At 34.4% G+C, this 15028-nt stretch overlaps 1 protein-coding gene across 2 annotated transcripts in view; it reads left to right on the forward strand.

Annotated features, from left to right (window-relative positions):
• The first annotated feature begins 266 nt into the window (after window positions 1-266).
• Window positions 267-15028, forward strand: part of LOC135841976 (one cut domain family member 2-like) — a 42248-nt gene continuing 27486 nt past the window's right edge. The window contains exon 1 of one of the 2 annotated variants that reach the window (XM_065359226.1): window positions 267-3536. In XM_065359226.1, the coding sequence (XP_065215298.1) occupies window positions 1601-3536 (1936 nt within the window). In that variant the 5' untranslated portion in view covers window positions 267-1600. The remainder of the gene's footprint in view (window positions 3537-15028) is intronic. The other variant, XM_065359225.1, reaches the window with a different exon arrangement.

Raw genomic sequence — 15028 nt, forward strand, 5'->3', positions numbered from 1 at the left:
AAAGAAGCAAAATACCTACACATATAGGCCTATACAATGGTTCTTTCATTTATTGCACAGAAAATCTACTCTACGTAGGTACTGAAATAGGTACGAGCTTACTACACACGTATACAGTTATAGAAGGATAGTACACAAACACGTTTAAAAAGGGTTGAGTAGATAGGTTTAGGTAGGTATATGTAAAACTCGATGTCAATTAAAATACACAAAAATCATATAGATATATTTTATAACTCAGTACTATAAACGGTGAGTATGAAACGTAACGTTTGAAATTCGCAACTAGAATGAAAAGCTCGAAGTCAGATTGTGTTGAAAGTTGGATTGTAGTTGGTCGAGTGATTCGCTCTGAATGGGGTTGAAGTGGCTGGTGCGTTGGCGCTTGGCGTCTTCGCTTTACCCAGTTATTGATTTTTCAGAATACGCGAACGTACTAGGATTATGTGTTCAGTAAGTAGAATCAATACGGCAAGTACGGTGTTTTTAGTGCCGGAGTTCGAACGCCGTTATCTATTAATTTTGATGGTAAATCCTTTCTTTGGCGGTAGCGTACGCGTTTATATGCGTTTTTTAAAAAACCAATACCTACGTTAGCTTTTTTTTTCTCTTCGAATACGGTGCTATAGTGAACGATATATTTATTTATTTTTCAACGTAGGTACTACATACGTATTCTAATATAGTAAAATAGTATTTTTTTTTCAAAAGTTCGCGATCCGCTCGTTGAACCTTTGGAAACAACGAATTTCGCCGCAGTAATTCAATTAAACTAAATAGGTACCTATAGCAGAAAAAAGCATCGCCGAATCGAAAGGAAAACCTTTTACTTCGACGTACATAGGTACACGGAAGCCATTCAGCGATCGCGCACGATCTTTTCAGTTCACCCTAACTTGCGCTCTGTTTCAAAGAAGGGGGATCTACAATCTACAAATGACCGAAGAGTGGGGCCTGAACGAGACCAGCGAGTAAATACGTAACAACCCCAAGTAACACGCATCTACTAGATAGTAATTCAGCACGATCGATAATTCTCAGACGCGAGATCTTTTCCTGCATTGTTTCGGTTCAAAAAGTTGTGTTTTTTTTATTCGTTAACGATTTTTCTTTCGATTATCGAGTTTCGAACGCGCGTGGTATAGAGTCGTGATGAGGAAAAGTGCGGTGTGATCGATCGCGATATCGATATCGGGATAACCTGTTCGGGTAAATGATGACCTGTTGTTGTTCCTGTAGTCGGAGGCGGTGGTGAGAAAATTCGCAGCCTATTTGGAAATATACTCCCGATGCAAGTTGGCGATTTTATCGATACAACGAACGAGGCGCGAAGCGATATGCATTATTTTAGGAATCAAGCTGCGAGGAAAGTTAGCCGGAGATGTCTGATATTTTTGAATTTTTATCATTTTTGGCATCGATAACGTACATCGGCACGTATCGAACACATCCCCCCATATTAGTAATGTCAGTAACTTAGTATACTGCGTGATCTTACTCACCCTCCTCGTGTAATATTTACAATAAAACAGGAGTTCGTTGCCTCATCATATAAGTAATAAAAGATACACACACCTGAGAGATATAGAGTGATAGAATTATGGAAGAAATGCCCATCACGATGGGTGAAGGGCACCAGTTACACGGTGACAGTACCGCAGCGACAATTACTCCGATACGCGGAGGTACCAGTGCATTGGCAGCGTTGGCTGCCAGAGCTCACGTCGAGCTGGCCAATCTGCAGAGAGAAGAGCTATCTAGGCCTGCTGTATTGATCCCAGCTCCATCCTCGAATAATACTCGAAACGGTAAAGAATCGGTTATCGAAGAAGTACCGGTAACAGCGATCAAAATCGATTACTCGAATAGCAGGGGGAATTTTTGCAACAAACGTAAGAAATTCTCGGTCATCGTTAATCATCCGGACGACTCGAGAGATTCGGACGACGTAGGCTCCGATAAAATATCGAATAATTCGGCCAGCTCGGTGGGTTCGATGGTCGATTGCCAGAATACCAACAACGACTATGGCCGAAATACCGGTAACAACAACAGCTATCAAACGCAGCAGCAATCATCGTATCCTCATATATCGAACTTGAACGGCCGCATGTCACCTCAAAGGTATAGTCCGAATTCGTCGTACGCTACTCTAACACCCCTGCAGCCTTTACCACCGATATCAACGGTATCGGATAAATTCGCCTACGGGCATTCCAGCAACGTTACCGGATCATTTACTGTAATGCAACATAACATAGCCATGGGTATAGGCGTACATTCGCCTTACAGTTACGATAAAATCATGTCGCCGCCTCATCCTTACTCGTCGAATATCGTGATGCATCAGCAGAATTCGCCCGATTCGCCTCAAAGCACCTATAGTCAAAATGGGCTCAGTTCGCCGCCTCGAAGCAGCTCACCAAACAGTTGCTACGACTCGCCGTACAATCAAGATATAGTCAGAGATCAAGTTACCTCGTCGCAAAGTCCGAACATTAGTCCAAGATCGGCATCCATGGGCTCGCCTCCTCCTGCCTCGCATATAGTCGGACCCGGAGGATACGCCACCAACACCGCTCACAACACGATGCCTTCTTCGATAATGCCAGCCATCAACGGACTCATCTCGGCGGCTCACGTGATCGCCTCAACATCCGGTAGATGTTCGCCTCTATCGCCTCCTCTGGTGCATTCCAGGCAGCCATCTCTGATACAATCGCTGGCCATGGGATCGCCGCCAATCGACCAACCTCCGCCGATATCACCTCCGCCCGAACCTCCTCAACCGCCTTCGTTACCACAACACCTGCAACCTCTGACGCCGACCAATTTAACGCATCATCAGCAAATTCAACAAGCCATCTTGGCTCAACATATTGAAAACGAGGTCGTAGTAGTATCATCGCCTTCGCCACCCAATCATATCCAGCAGCACCACAATCAACAACAACAACAACAGCAACATCATCAACTCCAAGCTCAGCAACAACTGCAAAGGCCTCAACAACAACAGCAGCATCCCCCTCCGCCCCTATCGCCTCAGCAAACGCAACAGTCTCTAAGTCAACATCAACCTCAGCCTCATAATCAAGTACAAACCTGTATACAAGCTCCTCAGCAACAAATAAGGCCACAAATTCAACAACAAATTACCCAACAACAGAATAACGTCGGTCAGCCTACCAATGCGAATCAGCAACAGCCTCAATCGCAGCCTATGTCTGTGCTTAAGGTTATACCTCATAATAATGTATCGACTCCGATGAACGCTACCGTCAATAATACCACTGATATGGAGGAAATCAATACCAAAGAATTAGCCCAAAGGATAAGTGCCGAATTGAAAAGGTACAGCATACCTCAAGCCATTTTTGCTCAAAGAGTCCTCTGTAGATCGCAAGGAACGTTATCAGATTTATTAAGAAATCCAAAACCGTGGTCCAAGCTGAAGTCTGGTAGAGAGACTTTTCGCAGGATGTGGAAATGGCTGCAAGAGCCCGAGTTTCAAAGGATGTCCGCTTTAAGGCTCGCAGGTAATTCGAACGAATTTTATTTTTATCAAATTTAGAAGCTTTAAAATTTTATTAGGGTATTTTAAGTCGAATACAGCTTTTCGATGATGAAATTTACCCATTTTTATTCCTCTAGCCTATATTTTTACCAATTTCGAATAATCGTAGTTTTTTTTTAAATGCTCGAAAATTGACGCGATTCAAAGTTACGTAAATTGCTCTTCCATGAAAGTCATACCTATTACTGACCACGTGACTTCATATCTGGCGCGTAAGCTATGTACTATCGATCAATAAAGTTTTGTTTACCACTTTAAAATGTCAGTAGGAATCAGGAATACAAATGCCTACGACCTTAATACCTACCTATCTATGAAAAGTGCGCGAGATTTTTTTTTTTTTTGAATTTGTTCTACTCGCAGAAATAATTTTTAAAGCTTTTAATTATTCATCGTTATCTTCTTTGCATAGTTAAATTTCCCTAAATGAAATTTTTTCACATCATATAAAAATGAGAGACTTGACTAACAGGCCAAAAAATAACACAGAAACTACTTTAAAATCGTTTTGATTCCTGTAATGCCTTCAATATTCGAGATAGACAAAATTTCAAACACTTTTAAATAAGTAAAAGAAGTAATGATGAAATTGAAGCTATTCTATACACTGAAATATGTGATAAAAGGGGGGACAAAATAGAGGTAAAATCTATTCTACTGTATTAATTAAAATAGGAAACACAGAACGAATTTACAAAAATTCTACACATTTCACAAGTTGATAAAGAGTCATCAGCCTTTGAAGAATACATTGCCTATTGCCTCGTATAAAATACAGACGAATTAATTGCATACGTTTCCACGGACTTTCATCGATTATGCAAAGTAAATTTTCAGAAAGCCAAAGAAAGCAAGGGTTCCAAAAATAATAATTAATACGATAATGGCTTATACAGTTTTCTGCTTTATTTAACTTGAAAGAAATAATTCGATTTAATCATTCTCAAAAAAGTTCTCAGTTTTAAGGCTCACGGCAATAAGGCAAGCTATAAGTATAGACAGGAAAAGACGAAAGAAGGCAAAGGAGTCCTTACCTTGTACTCGCATTCCTTTAAAATGTAAATGGGCGTATTAGAGTGTCACGCGAAACTTATTTATAGGGGTGATTTTTTAGGTAAGAGGAGGGTGAAGGTGGAGATGACGCGATTTTCTCTGATCTAATTTTTCAATCATCAGTCGAAATTAAAAGAAATCTTTGCCTGAGCAAGTTTCAAAAATTCGTTAGGAGTTACATTGGAGTAATTTTTTTAAAATTTGAAGAAAAATAAACTTTGAAAACCCTGAGACCTAGCGAGGTACGTACTTTTTAGAGAAGTTCAACCAATAAATTTCTAGTATTTTCATGAGAGAAGCTGGTCTGAACAGTCAGAATGTGATATTGAAAAAAAAATTGAGTGATCACTCATTTTGAAAACAGAGGAATTTCCATATTTTCTCAACTTTCTCCAAACGATTATGATGATTTTTTTAAAAAATTTCCAGATGCTACAGAAACAAAAAGCCAAGTTGATAGAAATTTGCTGTAAGATTTATTCATCAGCTCGACATTTTTTCAATAGTTTTTCTCAATTTTTTTTTATGAGACCAGCAAAGAAAAAATTGAATGCTCCAAAATACGAAATTGCAATCCGTTGTTTCAACAACTTCGACAGCTCACAAGTAAAAACGCGACAAAATTGAAATAAATTGGGGTAAAGTAACGCCGGGGTGTTCAGTTTTGATCAAATTTCATTTTGGATTTTCAATTTTCAAAAAAAATTGATATTTTTTTTAGAAATTTGAAAATTAATAAAATTTTTACGTTTTTAAATTATAAAAAATTTCTGCTTTGAATAAAATGAAAATTCATTTATGTAAAGAAAAAAAATGCAAAGATTATGAAAATTGCTGGAAATAATTTCATTTTGGAATTTGAATGAAAAATTGACAGGTAAATTCCTCATTGTACGAATTGAGAAATGATTAGAATAAAATAAAATCGAATTCCAAAAAGAAATAGTAATTGAAAAAAAGGAATAAAATTTTGCGTTTTGAAGCATCAAATTTGCCCCTTTGGAGCCCTATAAGAAAATTGAGACAAAAAATCGAAAAAATTTTCGACTCATAAAATTTCATTGCAGATTTCTATCAAACTGGTGTTTTTATCTGTAAATTTATCTTTGGAAATCAACACAATCTTTTAGAGAAAATTGAGGAAAATCCTATAATTCCAAAATGAATGATCACTCAAAAATTCATATTTTCTCCAAATAGCACAATCTGGTTGTTCATTCCAACTTCTTTCGTGGAAATTCTTGAATTTATCAGTTGATCTTCTTCCAGGCATTAAAAATCTAACATATTTATTTATTTATTCTAGGTCTAGAAATCACGAGGAAAATTTGAATCGATCTGAATAGTTGTTTGAATCCAATGATTCCATTTTTTCAGAATACTTTCTCATCCCATCATTTTTAAAAATAACCATTTAAAAATGTTCTCATGCAAAAGATAGGTAGACAGTTCTGCTAAGAAATTAAAATTCACTTTTACTTGTGAAAACAACTAGTAAACTATGCATCGATCAACATTTTGTCAATTTTTCTCTGTTGTGTATTTTTTTTTTTTTTTTTTTTTTTTTTTTAGAACACGAAAACGTTGAAAAATTACATTCTGAACGTAATTTTCGTCCCCTTCCCTCACTCCTTTGAAAGGATAAACGTGAAAATAGCTCCAATAAATGTTTATTTTAAAATTTTCTTAATTATACTATTTTTGTGTGAATTTTTTTGGTAAAATTTTGGATTAGGTAAATTCAAATGTTGAATTTATTAGGTAAGTACATCATGATGAATCATGATGATGCATACTAAAATTTCAAGACTGCAATTCTACGTTCTTTTCTTAATTTTTTGAGATGTATTGGAATTTGGAGTCCAGGGAGGGGGGGGATTGTGATGAGAACACTTTGAAAATGTCAAGAACAAAAAAATCATAAATTTGCCAACAACGAGATAGTTGAAATACGAATACGAGATTGAAAATTGAAACACTACAAAGAATGATCAGCTGAGCTAAATCAAATTTTGACTATACGATTGAAAAGAGTGTATCAAGCTTAAGATAATTTAAGGTCTAAAGGATAAAACAGCTGAGAGAAAAAATTGTGCTCATTTTTTTTTTCAAATAATAATAATTTTCCCCATCGAATGCAAGTGTGAAAGAGCAATCGCACCAAATGAACGTACAAATAGTTTTCAAAACATCGTCTATTAAACACTATAACGTAAAAAAATCGTAATACATAATATTATCATCAATGACAACAGTTATAATTCGTAAATGTTAAATGAATCGCAGGTAAATGTCGAGAGGCGTAAATACAAACTCGATGAATAAATAAATTCTATTCTGAATAATTGAAGAAAAAAATTCCCATCAAGAGAGGTACATTTTCCAAGCAGAATTCATTTAATTTTCTGAAGGGTAATTGCATACCTAGGTACTCGTTTAAATGAAAATCTAAAAGAGTAAATACCCATAAAATGAATTGAAATAAATAATGCCGGAACACATTTTCAAAAAATTGATAGGTAGGTAACTAAAACGCTCGACATACCTACATAGAGGAAAATACATCTTTCGAGATTTTCACGCGAATACAAAACTCTGGCTGTTGCAGACGAAAAAGGGGAACAATTCCCATGAAAGTTCATACTTAATTTTGAAGCTTTCGAGATAGCTCGACTATAAAAAACGCCAGTATTCGTAATGAAAAAGTTGGCAACACTGTAATATGAAAACTTTAAGCGGTCTATGTGTCTGTAGTATTTTACAAAGCATCGTTTTGTCGGCGAAATTCTTAAATGCTGAAGCGCGTGTACGTTTCCAGAGATTTTCGGTTGGCAAAATACGATATTATAGTTGCAAGTTTTCTCCTCTTTCGCTTCTATGTATAGTCGTACATGTGAGTGAGTAAAGTAGGTACCTACAGCGCAACGCACTATGTGTTTGAAAATCATCCCATTGAGACTGAAAAATTTTTCTCTACCTGTAGTGGTTACTTTTCCAACAGATTAACCCTTTTTAATGGAATACACAAATTTGGTTTTTGAAAAACATGTGTTTGGACCGGAGGTTTTTCGAAAAAAAAATGTAATATTATGATTCACACACAAAAGTCGATTAGATTGTTGAGTATAGGAAAATATACATATAGGCTAGACATTCGCCACGTAGAGATTTTTTTGCGACAGATTCGCAAGGTGGAAAATTCGTCTACTTTAAGCTTATCGCTAGCTAGGGTGATTTTAACCCAGCGAAGTTATTCAAAACAGTAGAATAACTTGTTTAGGCGGTACGGTACAAGGGAAGGAAAAAAGTACACAAATGTGGTACCATAGTATAGGCTTCGCCATCGAGTACCTTACTCTGTAGCCTGTACAGCTACAGCAAGCATAGCGAGTTTTACCCTACGATATGAACGATCGCGACAGCGACAGCTGACAGCAACTGCACTGTACTGTACGCATACCTCTCTCTCTTGACCCTCCTACTTGTATGTGTTTTGAACATTTCCCCTTCGCGAAACTCCCCAATTCTGGCTTTGTTTGATACGCTATCTTTGTAATGAAAATTTAAATGTGGACTTGGATGACTGTATGCCAATTTGGTTACAGTATTTCACTTTTTTTTCTTCTCTTTTCACAGTTTAATTTACATACGTACGTACATACTATAGCGACGATAACCAGCATGGTTTTTTTTTACATCCTATCGTCACCTATATAGATATATTCGGCTGTACACGAGTTTGTACATGGCTTAATATACCTATATGTAGAACTCCGTATACCTCTACGATATAAATAATGTGTAGGTACCAATAAGAGGTGGGTATGTGTCTCTATCACGAACGTTTAAACCATGAAATCAGAAAATGATTCAACATGGGGTCAATTGAATTTGCAAAATAACTTTGAAAGTGACTTCTCTTCCACCTCTGTTTTGGAGGAGATTTCAAAATCAAAATTTCCCAAAATGCAAAAAAAATGTTTACTCTCATTTAGTTTTTTTTTTTTTTTTTGGTCACGAAAATTTTAAAAAAATAAGGTTAATTGCTTATAAGGAAGATGGGGGGGGGGGGGTCAGAAAATTCTCTGAAATCGTCGAGTATGAAATCAAAATTAACTTCGATAATTTTGAAATTATTTTGTGGATCTTTGTGCTAATCCATTTTGAAAAATGAGGAGTCTAGAAGCAAAACTCACTTTTGGCAAAAAGTTTTCGAGAAAACAAGGGAAAACGAGTTCAAATTTAGGTAGATGAACTTCGAAACTTCAAATAGTCTTAATCTGTAGTTTAATACCCGACGACTCTGCTTTAAAGTAAAGATCAAGTTTCGAAAAAGTGAGTTTTGACTCCAAGGTCGAGAATTTTGGTCAAAAAACAACCGTAATCGATCGTTTCAACTATTACCACTGTAAATATAAAGTATGTGGGTACAAAAAATACGATATAATGGAGAAAAAAATTTTCAGTTTGCAAAATTTATTTTCACAATTAGCGTGATTTTGATGAAGGTACGTACAAAAACTTTAATTTTCTCAAAATTGCACTCAAAACGTTCAACTCAACTTCTCAGGACCCATCATAGGTTTGATCTTGTCATAGTCGTGTTTGATCCATGGTCAGAAGCATCCAAATCGTACAAAAAAAATCCTAATAAAAACTCACTTTTGCCAACCATAAAAGTGAGTTTTGACACAAACTCTCAATTTACGAGAGCATTTTTACCCGGAATCGTAGCATAAAAAAGAAATGGGCATAATAGCTGGTTATGGATCAAGAAAAACTGAATTGATTTTGGTGGCAAAAGTGAGTTTTGCTTCTGGATCCCTGAAATGATTCATACAATGATACAGAGAAATAATCTCATTTTGCGAAAGTACTGAATAATTATACAGTGAAGCGGAAAAGCGTCCCAGATAAAATCTAATCGCTATCATCTAGAGCTGGGATTTTTATGCAGAAATATTATGAAAATATGCAATATGTTATACAATTTTTTTACCCAAAATATGCAAAAACAGCTTGAGTGACGTATCCCTGAAAAAAGATTTTTCAACCTAAAAAAAACATGAAAACTGTTAATTCGAAACAAAATGAACCCAGTGATCAAAAAATATATTTTTCTTTTTAAAATATTATAGGCAAAACAAGTCATTTATAAATTCCTGAATTATTCCGGTAAAAAATTTTCTTGATGACATTTTTGCAGTGTTGCGATTTTTTGAACAAAAAAAGTTTTAAAAATCTCAATTTTTGCAAAATTTCCTTTATTAAGCATGTAGTATGTGAAAAAATTACCAGAGAATGCTCAAATATAGAAATATGCAAGTTTCCTCCCAAAAATATGCTAAACTATGCAATTTGGTCTGAAATATGCAAAATGATATAGGGCTCATTCGCCAGGAAATTTCATGATTCGTCGTGGAGATCTCATCACATTTATACACTTTTTCCAGCCCATGGAAAAAATATACAAAGCATAAAAATCTCAGCTCTACTAATCAAAATCTTTAAAAATGCTAGGTAGAAAATGTTCTATGAATTTGTTCCTCTTCACTTTTTTTCAAAATGTTGAATTTTTTACAAAAATTCACTTTTTGTGATTGAAAAAATGAAAAAATCAAATTTTTTACAACCAACGATTTTAAATTAAACTTTCTAGTTTTTTTTTCGAAATGCTTCAAAAACCAAACTTTTGAATCACACTCTGTTGAAGGAAATGTTGAAAATTTACAATTTCGTTGCTCTTCGTTTTTTTCGTGAAACTCTCAGTTTTTCCCAAAATCAATTTTTTGATATGAAAAATTTGAATGATTAAAAAACGTTCATCATGAATAATTAATTTTTGAATTGGTCAGTTCTAAGATTTCAGCCAGGAATTTTTTTGGCTGTTTTTTTCATAAATTCGCAGGTAGGTATATTTTTCCATCATGAACTTCAATTGCTGAAATTTTGGATGAAAGGTGTGTGCTTGATACTCGATCGATTGATGTCACTATTAACCGGATCTGGGATTCCAATTATAAAACTTCTACCTTCTTTTCAATAAATCCAAAATGGCGGTATCAATTATCAAGTATCAGTCTAGGGCAGAAGAATATATGCTCTAAAAAACTCCAAAATATGCGCATACTTTATGCGCTCATTTTGATGAAAATATGCAAAAAAATTTCCTAAAAAGTTGAAATATGCCATAATATTCCCATCATTTTCTACACAATATGGGTATCGTTTTACAGGGGAAAACAAAGCGAATTCAATGGTAACCTCGATAGTTTGATAACGTGAAAATTCAAGGAGGCATTTGTAAGGAAAGGATAAGGAATTCAAAGTTTTATGAGAAAAAATAAAAATTTGTGTTCAAAAAATTAAAAATTAAAAATTAAATTTTGTTTTCCAAAAATTTTGTTTTCAAAAAATTACAAAAAAGCAAATTTTGAAGATTTTAAAAAATATTCCCTAAAAATTGATATGCAAAAATATGCAAAATAACATTGGCTCAGTCGACTTGAATTCTCTTGATTCGCAAAGATGTGTTTGATATTCCCTGCCTAATAGCACAGAAAAAAATATGCTAAAGAATATGTTCTTCTGCCCTAAGTATCACACACACACACATCTTTTGGCCAAAATTTGAGCTGCTGAAATTTATATGGTGGAAAGATATAGTATTTTTTCCCATTCAACGATCTTCTAGACACCATTTTTTATGAAACAAAAATTGCCAGAAGTCAAAAAATCAACTTCTTTAGTAGAAAATTAGGGAATGCGGATTTTTTGAGGCCCTCATTCGATCCATCCAAGTTCTATTCCAATCGGGGATTGCGGAGTTTCAAGGCCGTCAAGGGATTGCCTCGTGAGAGAAAATAAAAAGACACCAGAAAGTAACCCCCTTTTTAATTTTTGGAAAATTTTTGTTAATTCGAACTCGATTTCTTGAAAAAATTAAAATTAAGTATAGTCGACTAATGTAGGAAACTAAAATTCAGTTTACATACGTACGTAAGATTTTTGGAATTTTCAGTTCCAAGAAATTTCGAAACTGGCACAGATACTTACTTGTATTTAAAAGTTCAGAAGATTGAAAGTAAATTAAATTAAAACTACGTACATATAAGATCGCGCATATTTGAATATTTTCATAACCTTTCAATCTTCAATTCAAAATTCGAAAAATGAAATTTTGCAACTTGAGTTCAACACGATAATGTGACTGTATAATTTGAATTTTTTTTTCACTCATTTCTAGCGTTGATTTGAAATTTTCTTGGCCATTTAGTTGGTGTGAATTTTTCAATAGAATGGAAAAATGTGAAAAAAATATCGAGAAGTATTACGTAATATAAATTTATGCCGAATCAGCAGTCTTTTTTCACACCAATTCTTTTCTTTTTTTTGGAAACTCTGAATTTTACAAAAACCAAAATTTTACACTTTATAAAAATAAATTAACGTACGAAAAATCAAATGGGAAATTTTTTTGATTATTTTCTAGTAGAATAAAAAATCATATTTCTCAAATCGGTAGAAATTTATCGATAAATACAGAAACAGAAACGAGAATGAAAATTTCATCACCCTGAGAAACCCTGAATCAGTGTAACAAATTGACCTCCAAGAATAAATTGGTAGTTTTGAATTCGAGGAAGTCCAGCACTTTCCATAATAAGTACATCGCAAATCAAACCTATCGTATAGGTAGGTATCAGCTCCACATCGAATCTTGTATTTTGGAAACGTAACTTGTTCGAATTCTCTACTCTGTATAGTTTTCCCATACAGAAGGGTTGGCATTGGCAATTCGCATCCCTTACAATTTTATGTGTAGGTACCTACCTACATACAACTTCTGCTCGTATATAGTCATCATAATGCTATAATAAAACTTGTTAAATTTTCTGCTTCTTCGTCGCTGCGAAAATTTCCCAGTGTAATTTAAAGTCGCGCAGGTAACCATTTCGGTGGCATAAAATTGAATTGCATTAGAATTTGCGCACTAACGGTATATTTCATGCTTAAAGTGTTTTCGAATCTCGAGTAAATCTCATTTCAAACTATTACACGAAACGAGATTTTTCATTTAATGAGATTCTCGCAAGATTTCCTCAGCTTCTCATTTTTCCACGCCCGTATCTTTCTCGTAGGTATACCACGTTAGGTATACGTATACCTACGTAAACTTGTGTGTGTGTGTGTTTTTATAGAAAATATAAAATCAAGGGAACGACGACGACGAGGAGATGAGGGTAGTACAGGTTGTGATATTTTCTTTTTCGTTTAGTTAACTATACTCTTGTAACACGTTTCTCGCGCATTTCTCTCTCTCATTTCTCATCTGCGACTAAATTAAAAATCTCGTAATTTATTATTTAATTTGATAAAATATGTATAGAGTTACGTAGGTGTACATGGTACAACTGTGTGACGATTCGTGTGTATGGAACTGCGGTAATTTTTCACGCGAACGAGTTATAATATACGGCGGTGCTATATTTTATCAAATATAATAAGCTTTAAGAAGGTTGTTTTTGTAAACATCTCCAGTAGTAGAACTGCTGTGCAGTTTACTCGAATAACTTGGCATAAAGTTTGTAGGTACTTTTGCTCGACTCGACTATGCTATGATTAATGTACTCGTATTTTCACCCTTCAAAATGAACTAAAATTGGTTGCCCTTGGTAACATGCTAACGTATACCATAAGATAACTCGCCGCTTGCGCCTGTTTGTAGATCATAATCTACCATTTACCACGTTCTCTGCCCTCTGGTCTCGTATACCAAACCATACACGGCGAATAAGAACCATGCAACCGTGTGAATTTTTAATCGTCTGCAAATATTTCAAGTTTCGCAAGATTTTGTAATTTCGGTTGAATATGCGACGTGATTTTGATCATTTTGCTCAAATTTGCAGTTAAGTATTTAGTTATAAGGCCTGAAGGATGAGAGTGAGATGGTAAAGGGCGAAGACGTCTTTGAAATTTCACCTGAAGTGTACAAATAGCTTGTTGAATGAATATAACCGATCGATACACATATCCATTAGATAATAATAAAGTCAGCGAATCAGCATTCACAATTTTTGACGAAAATTCAATATAAATTTTTAAATTAGCAAATGAACCACTTACATTGCGACCAAAACTATCGAGAGCCATATTTGATTCCGAGGGAGAGCAAATTAGAGGGCCGTATTTGCGCAATATTTTGAAAACTGGGTCAACATTAAGTTTAAAAAAACAAATGTACTAGTAAGCACAAACATGTGACCGTTTTAGCTACTCGTATTTCGAAATTAGAACGCAAAATTGCAAAATTTGTTGTGTACCAGGTACTCTTGAAAAATCATAAAACTCGCTAGAAAGCCCTTTTTTCGTAGTTCCTTTTTCCAATGCAGTGGATTGAATATTTTTTCTGATTCCAAAATTTGATTTTTAAAAAAAGTTACCTGCGAGAGTGATATAGGTCTGCGTAAAATAATTTTTTAAAAACTCAAAAATTTTAAGAATTTTTTAAAAAAAGCTATTTTTTTTAAAATTTTAGCAACAAGTGAGCGGAACTTCCGTCTCGCTAAAAATTGCTAAAAAATTGACGAAAAATATTTTTTCACGAAAAAAATTGACGAAAGTTTTATTTAATATCACTATTGTTTGAAATTCCCAACTTTTTCTACAATTTATTTCAAAAAAATTTATTAGGTATAGGTATTCACGAAATTATTTTAAATGGAAACTCAAAATCAAAGAGAGAAATGATAAAAAAATATGTGTGACCATTACATTGAAATTTTCAGACTTTTTGAACAGGTAATAAAGTAACAATGGAAAACATGCTACCTAATAATTTTTCAAAATATTCATGATTGAGATTTAGTACATTTTTGGAATTTTTCCTTACACTCTGCTCATCTGCCTTAATTGCGTTTACACCTGTAAAGATGAGTGTTCGAGTAGTTCCCTTCTAACGACAGGTAATAATAATTAATTTATAGGTGAAGAGATGCGTAAAATACAACTCACCAGACCGTATAGCAAAGTAGAACCGATAATGCGATCCTTTAGTTGGCTTCTCTATCGTCTCGATTTCAGATATTCATCAATCCAGCACCATATAGATAGTTTCAAGCAGGAAAGCTTGGCAGTTCTATAAAAAAAAAAAAATGTACCCATACTGATTATGTTCTACAACACATGAAATTCATTAAAAGAAACATCAATATGTCCAAAATTCAAATGATTATGTTCACATTTTACAATTAGTTTTCTGCACATTATTCTAAAAAAATGCAAAGGAAACGAGCTGGAAAAGTTCACAAATCTTGATGGAAAATATGAAATGTGTTCATTATGGGGAGAGAGGAAGGAGAAAATTGAAATCTCTTTAAAATTGTTTCGGTGAAAAAA

The sequence above is a fragment of the Planococcus citri genome, chromosome 3, assembly GCF_950023065.1.
Source record: "Planococcus citri chromosome 3, ihPlaCitr1.1, whole genome shotgun sequence".
NCBI lineage: Eukaryota > Metazoa > Arthropoda > Insecta > Hemiptera > Pseudococcidae > Planococcus > Planococcus citri.